General features: G+C 38.6%; 1 protein-coding gene and 1 long non-coding RNA gene across 3 annotated transcripts in view; both read left to right on the top strand.

The window, feature by feature from the left end:
- LOC137651397 (uncharacterized) overlaps positions 1 to 22,500 on the top strand; it is a 281,618-nt gene that overhangs the window by 138,110 nt on the left and 121,008 nt on the right. The gene's annotated exons all lie outside the window — the stretch shown is intronic.
- The window catches only part of LOC137651381 (uncharacterized), a 3,545-nt gene continuing 687 nt past the window's right edge, over positions 19,643 to 22,500 (top strand). The window contains exon 1 of the mRNA XM_068384657.1: positions 19,643 to 20,261. Within this exon, the coding sequence (XP_068240758.1) occupies positions 19,920 to 20,261 (342 nt within the window). The 5' untranslated portion in view covers positions 19,643 to 19,919. The remainder of the gene's footprint in view (positions 20,262 to 22,500) is intronic.

A 22,500-nucleotide genomic window follows, 5' to 3' on the forward strand; every position in this document is an offset into this window, starting at 1 on the left:
ACATACCTCCTGGAACAGTACTCTCCATTGCCAGCCGCCTGTATAGCCAAACTTTTTCAGCTGTCTCAACAACCATTGGGGGATCAAAAGGCTTCGCTTGCCTTGAGGGAAATGACCAGTATTGCTTGCCTGCAACCTGCTGCACACGGCTCTCCTTGGGAGGTGAACCTAATGCCTACCCTTTGGGTACGATGCTTACCCGGACCTGTACACGCTACCATACTCGATGTCGATATTTTGTCAATGAAGGACCTGATGACCAAAGCCGATGCCCTTATGGAGAGCCACTTCACCACCTTCAAGACCTCTATCTAAGCCTCCACTTCTTACGAAAAGAACAATTATTCAACATCATCCGAAGCTGGTGTGAATGTGGTAGGACACAGACGCCCACCCCATGACGTGCCGGACCAGTGACAAAGCCGCCTATCACTCACAACTCTCTCACACCCTAACCAATGACTTTTACAGCGACTTACTGATGTTAATCAGCCGCAGTTATGCTACTACCACTTCAGATTCAGGGCTGCTGCAAAGAAATGGCCAAAAGGTTATCAGTGGCCAAAAAATGTGTAAATAGGTCATCGCTTGTGGTGGTGGCTTTCCCTGTCATTACAGTAATCTTTTCTTTTTACATGATGCAGGTACGGGCATATGATTTTTGTTAGACATGGGTGCTTGCCGTTCTCTTCTGCCAAGGCCATTCTCCATGTCACGAAGTAGTCTATCTAAGTCTGCCGACACCTGCCTGGCAACTGCCAACGTATCTACAATACCCACCCATGCTTATGAAAACCTCACATTATCATTTGGAAGCGCCAAATATAATTGGAAGTTTCTCGTGGCTGACATCACGTTGCAAATCCTAGGTCTGGATTTTCTCTCATACTTCCACCTCCAGGTTGATGTCGCTCATTGGTAGCTAGTCCACACACACTATTACTCCTCAACACCTCTTCAACCTGGCCCCTCCGACCTTGCTCTCCACATCAGCGCATCCCCGGATGCCTATGCCCAACTCCTCACCTTATACCTGGAAGTCTTCTGTCCAGAGCTTCGCCAAACGCCCACTGTTCCCTCCAAACATGGTATTTATGAAGATGTCATGGCCCCCAATGTTCGCCAGATTCAGGCATATAGCACCGGATGGTTTGGCAGCTACCAAACGAACATTTGCTGAAATGGAAGAAATAGGCCTTTGCCAGAGTCCTCAAGCCCATGCTCGTCACCCTTGTACATCGTCCTAAATGAAGATGGCTCCCTTTGTGTTTGTGGGGATTACAGGTGCCTGAACATGCAGACAGAACCGGATCACTATCCTCTCCAAAATATCGCCGATGTGACCTTCTACTTGCACAAAGTGAAGGTTTTCTCCACACTTGACCTCCTGAAGGGGTATTATTAGATGGCCATGAACCCAGAAGACAACTCCAAGACTGCCATTACCACCCCCTTTGGTACATAGACCTTCAATTACTCCTGTTTTGGCCTTCGTAATGTTGGGGCCACTTTTCAACGCCTCATTGAGGGCCTTAGGTATATATTACGTGAACGACATACTTGTGTTCGTTTCCTCCAAAGAGGAACACCTCAGTCACCTACACATCATACTCGATCACTTACAATAGAATATCTTTGTAATCCTTTAAGACAAGTGTACCTTTGGCGCCAACGAAGTATCATTCTTAAAGAAGTCCACCCCCTCCTGGAGAAGGTAACAGCCGTTCAGAACTTTCCCAGGCCGTCGACAGTCAAAGCACTGCAAGAATTCTTGGACATGGTCAACTATTATCACCGTTTCGTGCCAGCCATCACTGCCACTCTTTACCCCCTCTACACCTCCCTCAAGAGCTAGCCAAAAGACTTGAAATGGGGTCCCCTTGAAGAAGTAGCCTTCTGCAACCCAAAGAATGCCCATCAACTGCTGCTTCTCCCACTTTTCCCATGCCACATGCCCATCGCCTTCTCTCCACCGATGCCAGTGACGTTGTTATTAGTTCAGTACTCAGGCAGATGGTCAATGGCCTTTTTCAGTAGAAAACTCTCCAAGGTGGAACCTGGCTACTCTTCTTTCATCTGTGAATTGCTGGTGCTGCATTTGGCTGTCCGTCACTGTCGCCTCTTCTTTGAAGATACTCCCTTTATCATTCGCATGGACCACATGCCTCTATTGCAGGCCTTCACTCGACAGTGTGACGCCTGGTCCGCCTGTCAATGCTGACATTTTTCCACCATGGCTGAATACAATTGCACCCTTCAACACGTCCCTGGGAAAATGAAACCTGTGACCGATGCCTTATCAAGAAATACGTTGGTCGCCATTCACTTGGGATTAGATCACAACGCCTTGGCAGAAGCCCAACAAAAACATCCATAGTACCAAGAATGTAGGACATCTTGCACATCCCTCCATTGGAAGGCGTCCCCCTTGACGACTCCAGCACCGCCCTCCTCTGTGATGTCAGTGCTGGTAGACCAAGAACATGGATACCTAGTCCTATGATCCGACAGGTGTGTGATTTTATTCATGACCTTTCACATCTTACTCGTGATTTTACCACACAGCTAATGAAGGCGAACTTCATTTGGCACGGTATTTCTAATGATGCTAAGGATCGGGTCCGCGCATGTACTTTATGCCAAACCTCTAAAGTACATGGACCCACGGATTCAGGATTGGGCGCCTATCCTCAACCTCAGCGGGGTTTTTCCCACATTCACCCTGATGTATCAGATCCCCTACTCACATCACAAGGACATCGTTACCTGTTTACTGTCATTGACTTCTCTATTCGTTAGCCTGAAGCCATTGCCATGGAAACGGTAAGATCTGCCTCATGTACATCTGCCTTACCCTCAGAGTGGATAGCAAGATTCAGTATACCTGAGCATAATACTTCTGACAAGGGTACCACTTTTACCTCCCAATTGTGGACATCGTTAGCTAATTTCCTGGGCATCACCTTACATCAGACAACTGCCTACAAATCTACTGCCAATGAATTGTTGAACGTTTTCGCCACACACTCAAAGCAGCTTTGGTGTCCCAATGCAATGTCTCCAACTGGTTTACTCAGCTTCTCTAGGTCCTCCTGTGATTAAGAACCACTCCTTAAGATTCCCTGGATGTCTCGGCACCTGAAACGGTGTATGGTCGTTCCTGCCAAATTCTTATCCGTCTACAACCTCCTCCGATATTCTCCAGCACCTATGTCACATGGTGAAAAAATGTGCCGCATGCTACCAGACTTACAAATCCCCAGTAAAGCAACACATACTGACAGATCTACACTCGGCAACATACGTTTCCCTGAGCAACGAGACTAGCAAGCCATCGCTAATGCCCCCTTACAAGGGCCCCTTTCCTTGTAATCCATCGAACAACGATGTTGTTACTGAATATTCGGTGCTAAAAAGACTGGGTCTCCACTGATCGCCTAAAACCTGCATACCTTCTGCTAGATGACCTGCCTACAGCACGACTTTCAAGAGTAGGGCACCCTATTTCATATGTATGTCATTTTAAGGGGGAGCATTGTACTGCACGTGTTCATACACGCTCGTACACTGTAACGGTTTTGCTTTTTAATCTTATCACTCGCTGTTCTCCCCTGCACTGTTAAACCAACCTATGTAACACTGGAAGCTCATGTTTAATTTTGTTTGAATCTTTATGATGTTCTTGCTTGCAAGTTCTGGTATTTCAGCTCGTTGTCTGTTTAATAAAGTTGAATTGCAATCGCCTCTCCTTTCAGTTACAACCTAACTTTTTAGTTGCACAGAAAGCTCCTCCACGGTAAGTCTAAACCCCCTACACATACAGTGAGCTAAGCAGATCTGTTTGCATGCTTCTTTTGAGCCATCTTCCTAATTTGCAGCTAAATCTTCCAAATCTTACACTGTTTTAATCAACATAAGTTTTCCATATTAAAAACACCAGTATATTGTTATTGTTGGAATCATTGTTAAATATGTACTTAAATAAAACTCATGCATGATAAAAGGGCCATTTTTTGTTTGTTGGTGATTTCAGGGATTGGTTGAATTCTGTTCCTCCAGTTAGTTTCCATGGGCTTCTATTTGCTTCTGTATTTGGCTGTGAGCCAATTAAAAAGAAAGCAATGCAAAAGTCTGGCAAATGCTAGGATCTACTACACGGATTGCCCCATTATTTCAGCAAGGAAGGTTGATCAAGGAAGGGCTGATAATTTTTTAGTAATGAGGACATCATCCTTTCCCTGTTCTGTCATACTATTGTGAGATACATATAAAAAAGTCAACATATTAGAATAGCATTTTGAATTATGCTTAGCCTTTTAAATTAGGTAAGGTTATACAAAGGAGATATGACTGTTCCTCTTCAATTAAAAAAAAAATAGTGAACTTAAATGATATGAGTATTCCTTTTTGGGTTTTGAGCTCCCATATCAGTTATAAAGCCTGGTTTTGATGATGATTGTAGATGTTCTTATTTGGATAAATGTGCTGCCTATACTCTGTAGAAAAGGAATAAATCTAATTTCACTTTTGAATAACTATACCCAGCCAATGCCGTTGCTAAAAGAGTTCATGTTTCAATTAGAAATAAAGACGATTCAGTAATAGAAGAAGTCATTTTTTGGTACAACTCTGGAACATGAATAGAAGGGTTACCCTTAAATAGGCCCTCTCTAATGTAGATTTTTTCCTCATAAATCTAATGGTTTTGGAAATGTAGATCCAAATGATATTCTTCCATAACAAGCTAGCTAAAAGATGTATATTTGCACTAGTTGGAGAATTGAGTAAGGTTATTTCATTAGGTAAATATGGTTGAAGTAACTACCCCTGCCAATTGCCACCCAGCTGTTATAGCTCACGTATTATTTAATATTTTTGAAACTATGTTGCCAAAATATCTGTCTGTAATAAAGGAAGTCTTTTTTTTTTTTTGGTACAACTCTGGAACATGAATAGTCGGGTTACCCTTAAATTGGCCCTCTCTAATGTAGATCTTTTTCTCATAAATTTAATGGTTTTGGAGATGTAGATCCAAATAATATTCTTTCATAACAAGCTAGCTGAAAGATGTATATTTGCACTACCTGGAGAATTGAGTAATGTTACTTTGTTAGGTAAATATGGTTGAAGTAACTCTACCCCTTGCCAATTGCCACCCAGCTTTTATAGATCCCGTATTATTTAATGTTTTAGAAAGTATGTTGCCAAAATGTCTGGCCGTAATAGAAGTCTTTCTTTTTGGTACAACTCTGGAACATGAATAGTAGGGTTACCCCTAAATCGGCCCTCTCTAATGTAGATTTTTTTTCTCATAAATTTAATGGTTTTGGAGATGTAGACCCAAATGGTATTCTTCCATAACAAGCTAGCTAAAAGATGTACAGTATATTTGCACTAGTTGGAGAATTGAGTAATGTTACTTCATTAGGTAAATATGGTTGAAATAACTCTACCCCTGCCAATTGCCACCCAGCTTTTATAGCTCCCGTATTATTTGATGTTTTAGAAACTATGTTGCCAAAATGTTTTGCTGCATATACTGGAAGTAATGATGAGACCCTAACTTTGCAGTTTGACTTTCATATGGCCTGTGTGGTCTTAAAATTTTTCGTGTTGTACTATAGCCTCTTGACTCTCATCATGAAGGTTTTATTAGTCACTAGTCTGTCTCTTTTCAATTGCACAAAAATCCTTAATTGTGAGTCCTTTGATTTTAATGTTTTAGGAGATGTTTCTCTTGAGGAATTTTTTTAAATTCATTTATAAGCTCTTGTTTAGAATATTGTTTTATATATAAGATATAATCATTTGTTTGATGAAATATTGAGGTTTATTGGATTCGTACTGTTGTTCAATTAGCTTATTGTGTATGCTGTGAATAATTTTCACCATTCCGATCATTTTCTGTATTCTTATATTCGCAGAATATACAATCCATCATGTAATACTAGGCATGAAGCTAATTTCAGCAGTCTTTACTTTTCTTTTGTAAGGCTTAAAACTACACAGTATAACAGAAGTTTGACTAATCCTGCTGTAACCAAATTGTGGAATGATCCTCCAAATAAATAGTTAACTTGTGGAAATTAAGAAGTGTAAACTTGGCAAGGTCTTCTTTCGTAGTTCATCTGATTTTTGTTTATTTGTGATTCTTTATATAGTTTATTTTAGTTTTTATTTCATGATTTATTCTTATCGTTTTAATTTCTTTTCACATTGGGCTATATTCCCTATTAGAGCCCCTGGTATTGTAACTCTTCTCTTCTTACCTGGGAAGCAGCTTGGTCTGAATCGACACTCTACGTTTCCCCTTTCTAATGTTTCCAATTCTCTCACCATTTTCATTATAAACATAGATACATTGCAAAGACTTCAACTGAGTAGCTCTAACTTGAAGAAATCATCTCAGAACTTCCAACCTTTTCATTCTTTCTTTTGCAATCAAGATGGTAATTTCACTTCCATAATTGGTGTTGGGGTAACTATCCTTAATTCATTCCCATTTTGGCTTCCAAAGACACTCAATAGCCTTTTCCAACTTTTGGGTACGATTCATTTGCATCCATTCTTCAACTGTCTATTCTGACATCTACCCTCACAACCTTACTTTTTCTCACATTTTTTTTCCAAATTTTTCTTTTACCAAACGCCTTCATTGCTTACTGCGGTGTCTTTTCACCATCTTAAATCAGTATATTATCACCTGTAAACATCACCTATATCAAACTCCATTCACTGCATATTCTTTTCCCTAAAATTTTGCACGTTCGAGAAATGTACTTTTTTCTTATTTTTCTTTACATATCCAAACGGATATTAAACAACCATGGAGACAACACACGTGTGTCAGAGAAACAATATTTGAATCACTTTCTACAAACTATCTTTTATTCCATACATCAGCAACTCCACCAAATTGCTCCTTTAGTTATTTCATCGCAAACATATGCCACCTGCATATTCTTCCCTTTACTTCTTTCAGTTTGTTACATGAGAAACTGAGAAGTGGGAATGGCTTATGACAGTTGTTATTTTTTTTTATTGGTATCGTGATAATATTGGTATCGTGATGATGTTATCGTTAATAGAAGATTGGAAATTTATATTACTAATAACACGTCAAAAATGTCAAACTTGGAAGCAATATTAGTTGTCTACATTTCAGAGGGCTAGGCGGAAAATACACAGAAAATGATAGAGAATATTATCGTATCTATACTAATAAAGCTGGTGATTGTGTGTGTCTGCGTGTTTGTTTGTGTGTGTCTCGTGTTCGCTTAAGGAAAACTGTACAAGGAACTTACAGAATATTTAATGATCAAAATTTATCTAATTTTTTTCAAGAAAGCTAACGCCACTATTTCCATTTTGATCAAGATTCACCTTGGGGGTCAACGGATCCCATAATTACAAACCCCCCTAAAACTGAATTCAATAATGATAATCCAATTGCAAAGAATTTTGACATAGAGATTGTATGAACATATGAGATTATTTGGGGCTATAATAATTTGGAAATTTGTCCTAAAAATGGGGGTCCTTGGGCTCCCTCCCCCACACACAGCATACACTGATTTTCTTTTCCATGTGATAAAATGTACAACTTACAGAATATTTAATGCTCGCTTCTTATGTAATTCTTATATATTATTATTTAGTTTTCTACAAAATGATGCAACCCTAAAAGAGATTCTGCAGAATATTTAACGGTTGAGACTTAGGTAATTTTTATATTTTTTCAGTTTTCTACAAAATGATGCCACCTAAAAAGAGGTTGTCATTCGGTAAATCTAATAAAGCAAATTCTGTGAAAAGAAAAAGACAGCAGGAAACAGAAGAGCAAAGCAATTTACACAGGGAATCAAATACAAGAAGAGTGGTAGCTAGCCTTGAGAAACAGGATAAAGGACAAAGAAAAACTCACGCAAGTAGAATGGCAGCCATCCATAAAGTAGGATTTAAGAAGGAACACTAATGCAAGCAGAATGGCAGCTAGACGTGAGGCAGAAGACGAAGAGTAGATGAATTTAAGAAGGAACACTAATACAAACAGAATGGCAGTTAGACGTGAAGCCAAAGATGAAGAACAGAGGAAGTTAAGAAGGAATGCCAATGCAAGCAGAATGGCAGCTAGACATAAAGCAGAATACGAAGAGCAGATGAATTCAAGAAGGAACACTAATGCAATCAGAATGGTAGCTAGACGTGAAGCAGAAGATGAAGAGCAGATGAATTTATGAAGGAACGACTAATGCTAATAGAATTGCAACTAGACATGAAGCACAAGATGAATACCAAAAAATTCTTGCCATGAAAATAATCAACAAAGAATAGCTATAAGAAGTTGGGAATAAAAAATCAAAGAATAACTTGACTTCAGGATAAACCAACAAAGAATGATTATCCAACAAAACCAAGAAACATTGGAAGGAGCTGAGAATAGCTGCCATATTGATAGAGTCAGGCATGCAGAAGTAAGAACACATCCTTTTAATACTGTACAATGGCGTCTTGGTGCCTTAACTTGTAATCCAAGATACCCCTAGGAAATAGAAGATATTACAAATTGACTTAATGTCACAACAATGTAATCACAGTTATTCTCAGAAATGGAAGAATGAACCTCCCAGTTTGTGTTGCAGTAGAAGGAAAATTAGACTACCTTTGTTAGGTGAACCCCTGATGACTTCATTTGGAGCAAAATTTGTGAATGAGGTGGGATTTATACCCACATTGAAAAGCCAAGGGCAATTAAACTAGGGCAATGCCGGGTACCCCTGCTAGTATTACGTAAATAATTTCATTTTGTATTTTCTTCTGTAACTTGGTATGGCGAAGCTGTTCTGAAAATGACTTAATTTTTTATATTTGCTAGCAGTAATGATTGGAATATTTCATTTGTTACCAAATTGGCCGATTCTCATTCTCTACCTGATTTTGACCTAGAATAATTTTTTTGTGAAATCGATAATATTTTTTAAACTTGTAATATAGTAAGACCATCACAATAAAACGAACGTTGCAAAGTATCGCAAAAGACACTGTAGAACCAACGCACTATCCCTACATACAAATCTACCTGCTCGTACATACATACAAGTTTAATGGTATAAAAAAAAAGTTTGGGTCCAGCAGAAATTGTTGCAAAAGTCGGGAATCATATTTCTAATTACTGATGGATAATTTGTTAAGTATTACGGGTTGAAAATACTTATTAACCTGAAACACGGTGAAACCCAGGTAATTTTTTTCTTAAATTAATGTAAGAATGGTTTTGACAAAATTGTAAAGGTAGAAATTGAAATTAGGTGTGAGAAAGACAACAGAAACCAAGATTTAGCAATAGATGCTATAATGTTTTTGAAAGAACAAAAACTGATGATTCGTTCAGGTATTTAGGGGTAAATTTCATTGATGACAATGTTAGGCAAAACAAGGTAGTCAACAAGGTGGAAGAGAAGAGGTGTTTCTAAGGAAATTAAAGTTTGAATATATATACAAGCATTCTAGAGTTAACTCTTCAATATAAAAGTGAAGCGTTTATTTATGGAAAAAAGGTTTCAAGCTGTTATAAATTGTTTTATGATGGGCCTATATGTGGAATAATGGTAATTTAAATGGGGTGAAGAATGTATATAGCCTATAGAGAATTGGTGAAAAATGGTGAACTTGGGTGGAAAGATAAATTAATGTTTTTTCCCGCTTGATCTTTTTGGAAAAACTAGTAACAATAACTTACAGATAGAGGGTTTTGTTCAAATTTGTTAGGAACAAAGAGAAGAAGATAGAAGTTGTTGGATAGATTCCTTGGAGTAAATGCTGGATTGGGAGTTAATATCCAGGAATAGAGAATACAGTAAAGACAAGAGGCAATGCATGAAGATGGGTGTAAGACTCTGCTGATATATAAAGCCACAGATGGGAGAGTTTTTGCAAACAGTAACCCACTCTCGATTCATTGCTGAAAGTGTAGTTGTGGCAGTGAATACCGATATTATATCCTATGGAGTGACTTCTGAGAGAGGAAAGTGCTTATTCATTGACATATATATATATATTTATATATATATATATATATATATATATATATATATATATATATGTATATATATATATATATATATATATATATATATATATATATATATATATATATATATATATATATATATATATATATATAAATGTGTGTGTGTTTTGGTTCACCTGTCAGTGCTGAAATCTGTCTTCCATTTCTGTACTATTCACTGTATCCCTGGTAAAACGAATCACATCGCCAGTGCCCTTTCCAGAAACACTCTGGGCAATATCCACTTGGGAATGGTTTACAAGGACTTGGTAGAAGGCCAACAGAAGGACCCAGAGTATCAAACATGAAGGACATCCTGCACATATCTTCATTGGGAAGATGTCGGTCTTGATGACTCCAATGCAATACTCTTCTGTGACGTTAGTAATGGATACAGGCCTCCATAAAAGGATAGATGTTCCAACTAATCCATCGCCCCTCACACCCCTCGTGCTGATCTACTGCACAGAAGTTCATATCGGATGGCATTACTAAAGACCAGAAGGATTGGGTCCACACTTGTGCTTCATGTCAAACTGCAAAGGTGCATAGACACACGGATTTAGATGTGACTTTTCCATCAACCTCAATGCCGTTTTGCCTACATTTGCATTGACGTGGTTGGCCCCCTACCCACGTCATAAGGATACCATTACCTTTTTACAGTCATCAATCACTCCACTCGTTAACCTTAACCCATTCCCATGTAAGATGCAACATCTGCCTCATGTACTGCTGTCTTACTTTCTTGATGGATAGCAAGATTGGGCATCCCAGAGCTTATTACTTCTGATAAGGGTACCACTTTCACCTCAATTGTGGACATCATTAGGGCATTTTCTCAGCATCACCCTACTGCAGTAAATGGAATTGTTTCTATGGTACCTTCAAAACAGCTTTGATGTCCCGCTGCACCAACTCCAGTTGGTTTCCACAACTTCCCAGGGTTCTCCTCATACTGAAGACCAGTCCCAAAGACACAATGGAGTTTCTATGGCTGAAATGGTATATGACGGCACTTTGGTCGTCTCTACAGAATTATTTCCATTTGCCACCTCCTCCAATGGTCCCCAGTGGCTACGTCATTTTGTTGGCAAATATGCCCCCCCCCCCCCGTCCTCAGATTTACAAGCCCGATCAAAGTTGTACCTACTGAAACACTTACACACTACATAACGTATTTATACTCACTGTCTCCTACAAGCCCTCTCCAATGCTCCATACACGGACCCATTCCATGTCATCCATCGTACTCCGAAAACTTTCCTTCTCAACATTCGTGGAAAAGAGTATTGGGTCACCTTTTATGGCCTAAAACCTACATATCTCCTGCAAGACAAAATGCCATTAGAACAACTATCTAGGGCAAGTTGCCCACTTTCACATGTATGCCTGCTTCAGGGGGGAGCCATGTAATAATTGTGTAGCAAGCAATGCACTGTAATCACCACGGACTGTAACACATGGTAAGTTCACCTTTTTTTTTTTTCATTACCGTTATTATATTGTCAATTTTTATGCCAATGTCAAACTTATTGACAAAAGTCTTTGAATGTACATATGCAATTTATTTTCACCTTTAGGGGTTTATGAATACTTACATTGTTCGCTAAATAAAGTCGATTATTCGGGAGCTTATCCTATATTCATACCTCCTTCATTCCGGTCACAGATGTATCTGTATTTGGACCCAGCAACTTAGTTCATTGCTTCTATGTTATATTCTTTCTGTGGTTGCTATTTTGTTTACGGAAAAAATGAAAAAAAAAAGTTCACTACTTTTTAGTATTTTTGGTATTAGCTGGTAATTTTTAGAAGGGGTCAGGGAACCTGGTTAGATTTCGTAATTTGCGTTTAGAATTTGGTTGTATTTATATTTCCGTAGGTACCGCATCTATATATTAGCCATAATTGATCCTGTTTTATTATTCTAGTCTTGTCTCCTTTCTTCACGGGGTTGAACTAAAGTCAGTTTTCGAGATCTTCTTTAACTACCTAATGATGACCCTGCTCTCTCTCTCTCTCTCTCTCTCTCTCTCTCTCTCTCTCTCTCTCTCTCTCTCTCTCTCTCTCTCTCTCTATCGCTGTAAGTTTAATAAGTGTCCCCTTTCTATTTTAGTTTTTGTATGACTACGCTTGCCACAAATTCCAATATCTGTTCTGTGAAAATCACGTGATCGAATGCTCCATTTTCTGATATTGTCTTTCGTGAAAAGCTTTGTAACTATTAAGGATTCCTTATTTTTCTGCATTTTATAAACTCTCGTCTTCCATGGGTGGGCCTTCAGCCTTAGTTCGAGGCTCCACCTCATTCTTTTTGTAGCCTGCAGGCTTGAATCTTATCTTCTAAATGATATAGTCCCATTTATCTTTACAATCGTTTTTTACATCTAAGTTTGTATTTTATATAAATTACTTACTTACTGTTTCTTTTTTTCTCTAACTCCTGACTTTAAAATCTAAAATAATCATTTATACTACATTATTTATTTAGTCCATTATAATCTTCATTATATTCTGTTGTGTTCCTCGTCAAACGATTTTGTCTAAGTTTTGTTGAAAGGTCAGAAAGTTTCAATTCATGCCAACCCTTGGCCGGTTTGGCCACAGTTACCAAGGTATGTTATGTAACCATGGCTGTATTTATATAATTTTGGGTCGAGTGATACAAGAATTGTGGAAATTAAAGTGGGTGTGGGTGCAAAGTTGTGGAATAATATTCTGAGTCGGAAGTGAAGTGGTAGAGTACGGTACTACAGCTGGTGAATGATGTCTGAAGATGATACAACACTGATTTAGGATGTAACATTTTATAATGCCAAGCCATTGTCTCGAACTCTGCGGATGCACCAGTTAGCTGGTAACTGAGAAACAAGATAATTGCAGCTAAATTGATTTCTACAGACAGCGAGCTTTTATAACAGCAGTTTAAAGGTTTAAAGGCCGCTCATGAATGGCAGAGGCAAGGGACTGACATTGCCGTGAAAGATCACAAAAAATCAAACAAATTGATACAAGCACATACAGGCAGAACAAGTTATTAGTCCGAGGGGAGAGCGATTACAACAATATACAAAAAACATAAATACCGTTACATTGTACGATCGTGTGACACGCATGCTGTACATGGCTCCCCCCAAAAAAAAAAAAAAATGACATGCATGTGAAATAGGGCGCCCTGCTCTTGAGAGGCATATTGTAGCGGGTCATCTGGCATGAGATATGCAGGTTTTGGCCATCAATGACGACCCAGTCTTATTTGCCATGCATGTTGAGGAGGAATGCTTTCTGCGTACGACGGTGGCTTGCTAGTGTTGTTAGGTAGGAAATCGTGCGTTCCTGAGTGCAGATCTATCAGTACGTGTTACTTGGCTGGCGGCTTGTAAGTCTGGTGGCCTGCAGTAAATTTTCCCACAACGTGACGTAGGCGCTGGAGATTGTCAGAGGAGGTTGCAGATGGAAAAAGATTCACAAGAGACGACAAATGGGTCGCCATACACCAATTCGGCTGCAGAGACATCCAGGGTGTCTTTAGGAGTGGTCCTTAAACCCATGAGGACCCAGGGAAGCTGAGTAAACCAGTTTTAGTCCATGCAGCAGGACATCAAAGCTGCTTTGAGGGTATGGTGAAAATGCTCAACCATAACGTTGGCTGCAGGGTTGTATGCGTTGTTTGATGAAGGGTGATACCCAGGAGATTCGCTAATGATATCCACAATTTAGAGGTAAAATTGGTACCCCAGTCAGAAGCAATATGCTCAGGGATACCAAATCTCACTATCCATCTTGAGAGTAGGGCAGATGTACACGAGACAGAGATTGCAGTTTCCATGGGAATGGCTTCAGGCCAACAAATGGAATGGTCGATGACGGTAAACAGGCAACTATGTCCTTGTGATGTGGGTTTGGGACGTACAACATTAACGTGAATGTGGGCAAAGAGCTCCTGAGGTTGAGGAAAGGTGCCCACAAAAACATGAATCTGGGTGTTTATGTACTTTTGAGGTTTGGCATTAATTACAGGCATGGACCCAATCTGTAGCATCCTTAGTAATGCCATGCCAAATGAGCTTTGTCTTCAGCAGCTTTGCAGTAGAATGGCGACAGGTATTTGTAAGGCCATGAATGACATCAAACACCTGTTGGTGCATGGGAGAAGGTATACACGGTCTAGGTCTACTAGTACTGACATCACTGAGGAGGGTAGCGTTGGAGTCGTCGAGAGGGACGTCCTTCCAACAGAGGGATGTGCAGGATGTCCTACTTGCTTGGTTCTCTGAATCTTTATGCTGGGCTCCTGGCAAGGTGTTGTAATCCAATCCCAGGTGAATGGCGCCCAATGTGTTTCTTGACTGGACATCAGCAATGGTATTCATTTTCCCAGGGATGTGCAGAAGGATACAATTGTATCCAGCCACGGAAGAGAGATTGCGGTGTTGACGTGTGGACTAGGCGTCGGACTGTCGAGTGAAGGTGAGCACCAGAGGTCTGTGGTCCATGCAATTGATGAAGGGCATACCATACAATAAGTGGGAAAAGTGACTGACAGCCAAGTGCATTGCCAACAATTGCCAGTCGAAGGTAGAGTAGTCAGATTCCACCTTGGACAGTTTTCTACTGAAGAAGGCCAATGGAGGGGTGCAGCCATTGACCACCTGCTGGAAGACTGTCCCAATAGCAACGACACTGGCATCTATGGGAGAGAAGAAGTGCGTGTGGCAGGGGAAAAATGAGGGTAGCAGCGGTTGATAGGGCATTCTTTAAGGGCACCCCTTTCAGGTCTTTTGGTTTGCCCTTGAGGGAGGCTTAGAGGGGGCAAGAGTGGCGGCAATGGCTAGTAGGAAACGGTGATAATATATTAACATGCCCAAGAATTCTTGCTGTGCTTTGACGGTCAAGGGCCTGGGAAAGTTCTGACGGCTGGTACCTTCTCACGGAGGGCCCTAAGAATGATGCTTCGTTGGCGCCAAAGGTACACTTGTCATACCAGACTACAAGATTGTTCTGTTGTAGGCAGTCGATCACGGTGCGTAGATGACGGAGGTGTTCCTTTTTGGAGGAAGAGAACACAAGTATGTCATCCACGTAACATATACAGAAGGGGAGGTCCCATAAAATGCCGTCCATAAGACGTTGAAAAGTAGCCCCAGCATTATGAAGGCCAAAACAGGAGTAATTGAAGGAGGTTGATCATGGAGAAAACCTTCGCTTTGTACAAGTAGGAGGTCACATTGGCGTGGTTTTGGAGGGTTTAGTGATCCGGTCTGTCTGCAGGTTCGGGCACCTGTAATCCCCACACGGTCGAAGAGAGCCATCTTTCATCAAGACGATGTGGAAGGATGACGACCATGGGCTTGAGATCTTTTGGCAAAGGCCCATTTCTTCCATTTCGGCAAACGTTTGTTTAGCAGTTACCAAACAATCTGGGGCCAGACATCTGAATCTTGCAAACACTTGGTGCCCCGTTGTCTTGTGCATTTAACGAAGTTCTGGATGGAAAACATTTTGGTATAATGTGAGGGTGAGCGTTGGAGAGGTATCGAGGATTATGAATCCGCATTGACCAACTGTCAGTGAGCTACATCGAACAAGAGGTGGAAGTGTGAGAGAGGAAGTTGGCACCCAGGATTGGCAATGTGACCTCAGCAACGTGAAACTTAAAAAATATATTTGCCGCTTCCAAACGATAATGTGAGGGTTTCATAACCGTGAGTGGCTATCGCAGATCCGTTGACAGCTACCAGGCGAATGTCGGCAGACCTAGACAGACTACGTCGTGTCCTGGAGTGTGGCCTTGGCAGAAGAGAAAGGAAAACACCTTTGGCTATCAACAATTGCATGTACTTGCGTTATGTAAAAAGAAAAGATTAGTGACAGGGGAGGCCAACACTGCAAGGAATGGCCTTTTGGTACCCCAACGGTTGTTGAGAGAGTTGGAAAAGTTTCGCCATGCGAGCGGCTGGCGATGGGGAGTGCTGCATCTGGAGGAATGATTTGAGGGCTTTGTACGTTATTGCCGTGTCTCTTTTCTCACACAGCCAATCTGAGATTTCCGAGAAAGTGTCCTCGGTGATCGCCGCGAGAACCTAATCTGCTTTGGTACTTGACAGAGTCACTTCCTTGATGCAAAACTGGGCTTCAGCACGCTGAAACCAGTTGACCACTTCTCCTCTGGCGAAGGATGGTGGTTTCAGGGGTAGATTCAGTGTCTGATGGCGGTATCATCAAACAATAAGATGCAGCAGTGCAGGGAAAGTGGAAGTTAACTGAACACTCCTGTGATCACGAATGTGCTTATACACCAGTTAAGTGGTAATTGGCGTCATCAGACAGCAATCTTTTATAACAACAGTTTACGTGAAAGGTCACAAAAATTCAAACAGAATGATACAAGCACATACAGGCAGAAAAAGTTATCAGTGAGAGGGGAGAGCTATTAGGACAAAATACAAAAAACAGAAATACCGTTACACTGTCCAAGCATGTGAAATGCGTGTGGTACAAAATAGCACAGCATATATATATATATATATATATATATATATATATATATATATATATATATATATATATATATATATATATATAGAGAGAGAGAGAGAGAGAGAGAGAGAGAGAGAGAGTTGTGTATCCCCTTGGTCAGCAAAGCTGTACTAGTCAGCGCCACACATACTAGGTTGGTTTGCTTTAAATGATAAGACTAAAGTCTCCCACCATCGCCAATCAGCAGTGGCCAGCGCGGGGATGAAATGGCCAAACCTCAAGCATGAATAAGGACATGTCTGAGGGCTTTGTCCTGCACTTGACTAGAAACGGCTGTATTTGTTGCTGTTGTGATATATATATATATATATATATATATATATATATATATATATATATGTGTGTGTGTGTGTGTGTGTGTATACATAATGTATACACAAATACACACACATACTATATATATATATATATATATATATATATATATATATATATATATATATATACAGGACCTTTAGAATTTGAGTTTATTGAAGGATTGAAAACATTAAATCAGCCAATAACTAGGTTAAGTGAAATTTGAAAATAGAATTCCCTGAAATTACGTATAAAAATCAAGCTATAAATCAGTTTATTGAAATCGGTTTTACTTACTGTATAGACATGACTCGTGGTATAACAATGAAACAATGCCAAAAGATTTAGTAGATTTGAGAACAAAGCCCACAAAAGGATATTGGGATTTAAATGGCAGGAAAGGACTAGAAAGGTCTCTATGATTGCTCGAGTGCCATATGTGGATGAGATCATGGTGGAGGGTAGATGGAGATGGTTTGGGCATGCTCTCCGCACTCCCCGAGAGATAAGTTCGCCAAACTTTCAACTGGGCTTCACAAGGCAATAGAAGAGTTGGAATACCCAAGACTATATGGCTGAGTAATATGAAGTTTGGAGTAGGGGGTGATGAATGGAGAAGCATTGATTTAATTAAAATCTGAAAGTAGAGATGACTGGCGAAATCTAGTCGTGGTCTTTGCGTCAATGGGCGTAAGAGGATATATATATATATATATATATATATATATATATATATATATATATATATATATATATATATATATATATATATATATATCATCATCCAGCATTAAGGGTTTTTCCTAACGGGAAATGGCATTAGAGGGAAACAACATCGTGGTTACTGTCGAATATGCACTTGAAGAGCGGAATTAATAGTGCATGTCCGGTATAGATGGGCCACACAACATGTATCTCTTCATACATCTACGAAGAGGGATCATCACCACGTTCATTACACATCTTGGATACACTCTTATGCTTCTTGGATGTTATGGCCCATCCATTCCAGTACCTCTTTTTTTCCCGCTTCATCCATTCACCTACACTAAATTATAAATAATAGAAATGAATTACCAAGTGAGAAATTTTTATCATTATATATATAAAATTGTTGATTTATTTGTTTTTATTATGAAGACTGCGCATCACAAGGAACTGGCAATCCTTTGATGAATGTAGCCAATGAATCCTCTATGCATTGAGTCAGTCTATAGACGAATGGCGAAATAGGTGATGATGATGATGATGAAATTATAAATTATTAATACTTTCACATATCTTAGCCTTTCAATTCTTCTTATGCTTCAACCCAAATATTCCCTTCCTTGAAGGGTCCTTTGTTGAAAAGTCCTTTCAAGCACTCCCACTTTGACTACCACAGACACTTCAAATCTCTTCCCACCTGTCGCACACCTTGCTCATTTCCTTCCTCTTCTATTTTTATATGATTACATATCAATGTATCTCAAACGTTTTCGCTTAATACGGTCACTGCATATATTTTACACATAAAAACCTATATTCTCTCTCTCTCTCTCTCTCTCTCTCTCTCTCTCTCTCTCTCTCTCTCTCTCTCTCTCTCGTTTCAACTTTTTTTCCATGTCTTATCATACCTATGAAATTATTTAGAAGCGAAATCTGATTAACCATAAAAAATCTAAATATTTTTTGTATTCACCTTCGGCAAATGTAAATCGTAGAAATTGCAGTATCAAATATTTGTAGCTATATTTATTTTGTGTTGTTTTTCGAGTGAGAATAGTGTGTCTGAAATCAATTGCTGAAAATTAAAGGATGGGAACGTTATTCTGAATTCAGGGTGCAGTGGAAATGAATGCTGTAAATGGAGAGTGTTGGTCACGTTTTGGGATATAATAAAAATTGATGCCAGAAGAAATGAACAAAGTAATGTCCGACTAAATGAGGGAAAGTTATTTCTTGCAATAAGAGCAAAAGAATACTGGTTTAACTTAGCTAAGGAAGTGAAAGGGAAATATTGAGATATGTAAATTTACACATGAAACATGCTGGTAGAAAGTGACCTGAAAAAAATTAAATTGATATCTAAGTGAAATAGATAATGGCCTGTGGTAATAAGTGGGATAAATTTTAATAATAATTGATCATCCAAAGTAAGCAAGAGAAAGTTCCATGATCTTATTAAATGAATGAAGGGTCACCACTATAAGTATGTAAAGGAAGAATCGAAATTATTTCGTGAAAACATCAGCAACAAATAAATGGAAAGTAGCAACCACAATAACCAAATGAAATCAGTAACTTGGACAATTGAACGGAACTGAACAATCCACGAATCAAAGAAAAAAAGTGAATGTCTGAAACAAATGGATGGTAGTGAACTCATGAAATAGAAAACCAGAGTTAACAAATGAAATTGGTAAGTTGTTATGAACATATGAAATAGATAGAAAAAAAATAAAAATGGTCTTATGAAACATAATTGGCGATAAACTTTTGAATAAAAGCAAATGAAAGTCAACGTATAAATACACAAACTCTGGGGAAATGATCATGAGAGAATGGTGATAAGTCTTAACATTCAGAATCGCCACGTGAGATCCTGCCTCATTCCGATCACTAGGCCACTCATTCTATGGAGACTTGTTATCCTATCGTCTTTTAATATTCATCAGACGCAGCAGAACTGAGTACCAGAGTGTAGGTATTCCCAAGACTCCTCCCATCCGTTGGTTACTTGATCCAATCTCCTATGCTGGGTCACTACGCCTTGTGATTTGGTTCTGGGCTCACGCCAAGTACACCACATTCCCCGAAGCTCGTCGTAGGTAGTGTGACAGAGGATTCAGACACCTGAACGACCGATGGAGTTTCGGGAAATATTTCTATTGCTGTAATTTCCTTATGAATTTTGTGAAAGTGTGTGTATAATGGACCGAAAGTGGTAAAGTAAAAAAAAAAAAGATAAATCTTGGGACTGTTAGAAGAATAATATACTCGCATCATCATCTCAGGAATATCAGCTAATATGGTGACAGATGAACGCGACTTTCGAAGACCTTATCAATTTTGGGAATGTTTTTCTCGTCACAATCGTCAGGATAATCAGCATCAGTTGGAACAAACTCTCCGCGATAGGCAACAAATACCCTGCTGGACCAGGGTCATTTGTGAAGCCATGATGAGATACAACGTTGCCCTGGCATCTACTGTGCCCTGGGCCATTGCGATCTTCATCCTGATTCAATTGGGTGAAACGTTCCTCGCGGGGATTCTCATTATTTCTTTTGCCTGTTACTCTGGTTGGTTGGTGGCTAAGATCGTTCACTTCATCCAAAACTACCAGATTCAACACCGCGATGACGAACGGGTGAGTGACACTTGGCACAGGCCGTTGACAGATTTTCAATAAAATGTTAGATACAAAGATGAGCGAATAACTTGAATAATATATTAAAGCATGTTGCATTAAAAAGCAGTTTAAATAAGAATAATATCCTTGTGTAAACAAAATTAGAAAGTAATACCAATAACTTTTTTAAATGAACAAAAATAAGATCATGAATCAATAAATGTCACATAAATCTCTCATGTTGAATTTCCATGTGGAAATTAATGAAAAAGGAAGAGGTTTTTGTAAAATAATACAAGTAATACATTTTATATGAAACTACATGGAATTCTAGAATTTTAGTTTTCTAACAAACAAGTGAAAAGTCAAAATTAAATAACGAGAAAACTGCAAATTGCTTAAACCATATCACAAAACTCGCAGTTTTCATTGCTTTAGGACTACTGTTAACCACTGTCAAAGGAAGGGAAAAAATGGAAAATACATGAGTCATATTAAGGCCCTGAGTATACTTCCATTAAATCAAACATTCCAGTCATGTAAAATATCACAGGAATACTTGACGCTCAGATACATAAAAAAAAATACAGTAAAATGAAAATATTATGTGAATCCTGATTAGTTTGCTCTCTTGTACTTCTTTAAGAGGACTGATTCATTACGCAAGATTTTTTTTTTTTCACAATAGAAATGATACAGTGAGAGTATGAACATAAATGCAATCATTTGTAAAGCAAAACACCAGATAAATAACCCAAACCAGCAGGTGCCTTTTGGGGCGGAGCTCATATCTCTTTAGCCAGGTGGGATAATTGAAGGGACAACTCAGATGACATGGTCTTTGTTCCTTTAGGCCTTCTAATAGTTACAGACAATTTCTTTATATTTATGTATGATTTCTAACTGTATCCATGTTTATACAAAACATATACATTCATATATACTGTATATCTACATATACATGCATATACATAGATGCATACATCCTCATATATGTACTTTGCACACATATGTATACATGCATATACATTTAACCATACACATAAGGTCATACAAATACATTTACAAATATTTTACATACTATTGCATATATGTAAAAACCCACCTACAAGTAACAGTAAAGCAGATGCACATATGCATATAAAATTATACATGTATATGTATAGTAGTGTAGATCAGAATATATTATGAAATATATAATTCTTAAGATAGAAATCAGGTGTCATCATTGTCAGGCCCGCTTAAAAAAAATAAAAAGGTTCAGATCTTATTGCATATGAATGCATCGAGTTTATACATTCCATGTCCAATATTTAAATTATTATCAAAACTTTCTCTTACAAATCAGAACTCCATGGTATTTCTTTTAATGAGTAATTAGAATGAATCGATTTCTTTATACATGACCAATCAAGTGTGATTTTGATATCTAAGATGGATAAACATCACATTGTTATGTTGTGCATATCACACTTATCTTAGGCTCTTCAATTCTCATTTCAAGAGTTTTACCTTTTCGACCGATATAGAATTTTTTTTTTTACATTAATTATAGGGGATATGTTGCAGGCCTACTCATCCTTTGTTACTTTCAGGAGAATTGTTTGAGACCTTGTCCATTGTGTCATTGCTCTTTATACTATATTAACAGTGAAATTTGTAACAGTTGGGAATATCGTTAAAATCGTTAATATATAGAAATACAAGTAACTTTTGCGTATTATAGTATACACTGTATACACTAAACTTGAATCTATCATTAAATCTGTTCATACGACAAATCAAAAAAAAAAAAAAAAAAAAAAAAGGTAATGTACTATTATTCTCCAACTCTATGGTAAAAGTTATTTAAATTATCATTTCCTGACTGCAAACATATCTTTAGTATATAAAAACCATAATATGTGTGTGGCCAGGAAATGTAGATTTAGGTAACATTTTTTTTTTTTATAAATTGGAGCTGTAAAGGCCAAAAGCAAAATGCATCCTAACCTCTGAGGTGCCCCCTGAAGCATCTCACCTAGCTAATGATGTATAGGCTCAGCTAGAAGGCACCCGCAGGTTTGATTTTTTTTTTTTTTTTTTTTTTTTGCAGGTGGTATATTTTTCTTGTGTTTTGTTCAACAAATGTTTGCAAGTATGTTCATACTCACACTCTCACTTACTGGGAAAATTTATCAATAGATTAGTCCTCTTGAAGAAGTTAAAAAGGGGAAGTTAGTCGGGATACACAATAGTTTCATTTTCCTTGTTTTTG

Source organism: Palaemon carinicauda, chromosome 1 (genome assembly GCF_036898095.1).
Source record: "Palaemon carinicauda isolate YSFRI2023 chromosome 1, ASM3689809v2, whole genome shotgun sequence".
In the NCBI taxonomy this organism is placed as follows: Eukaryota; Metazoa; Arthropoda; class Malacostraca; order Decapoda; family Palaemonidae; genus Palaemon; species Palaemon carinicauda.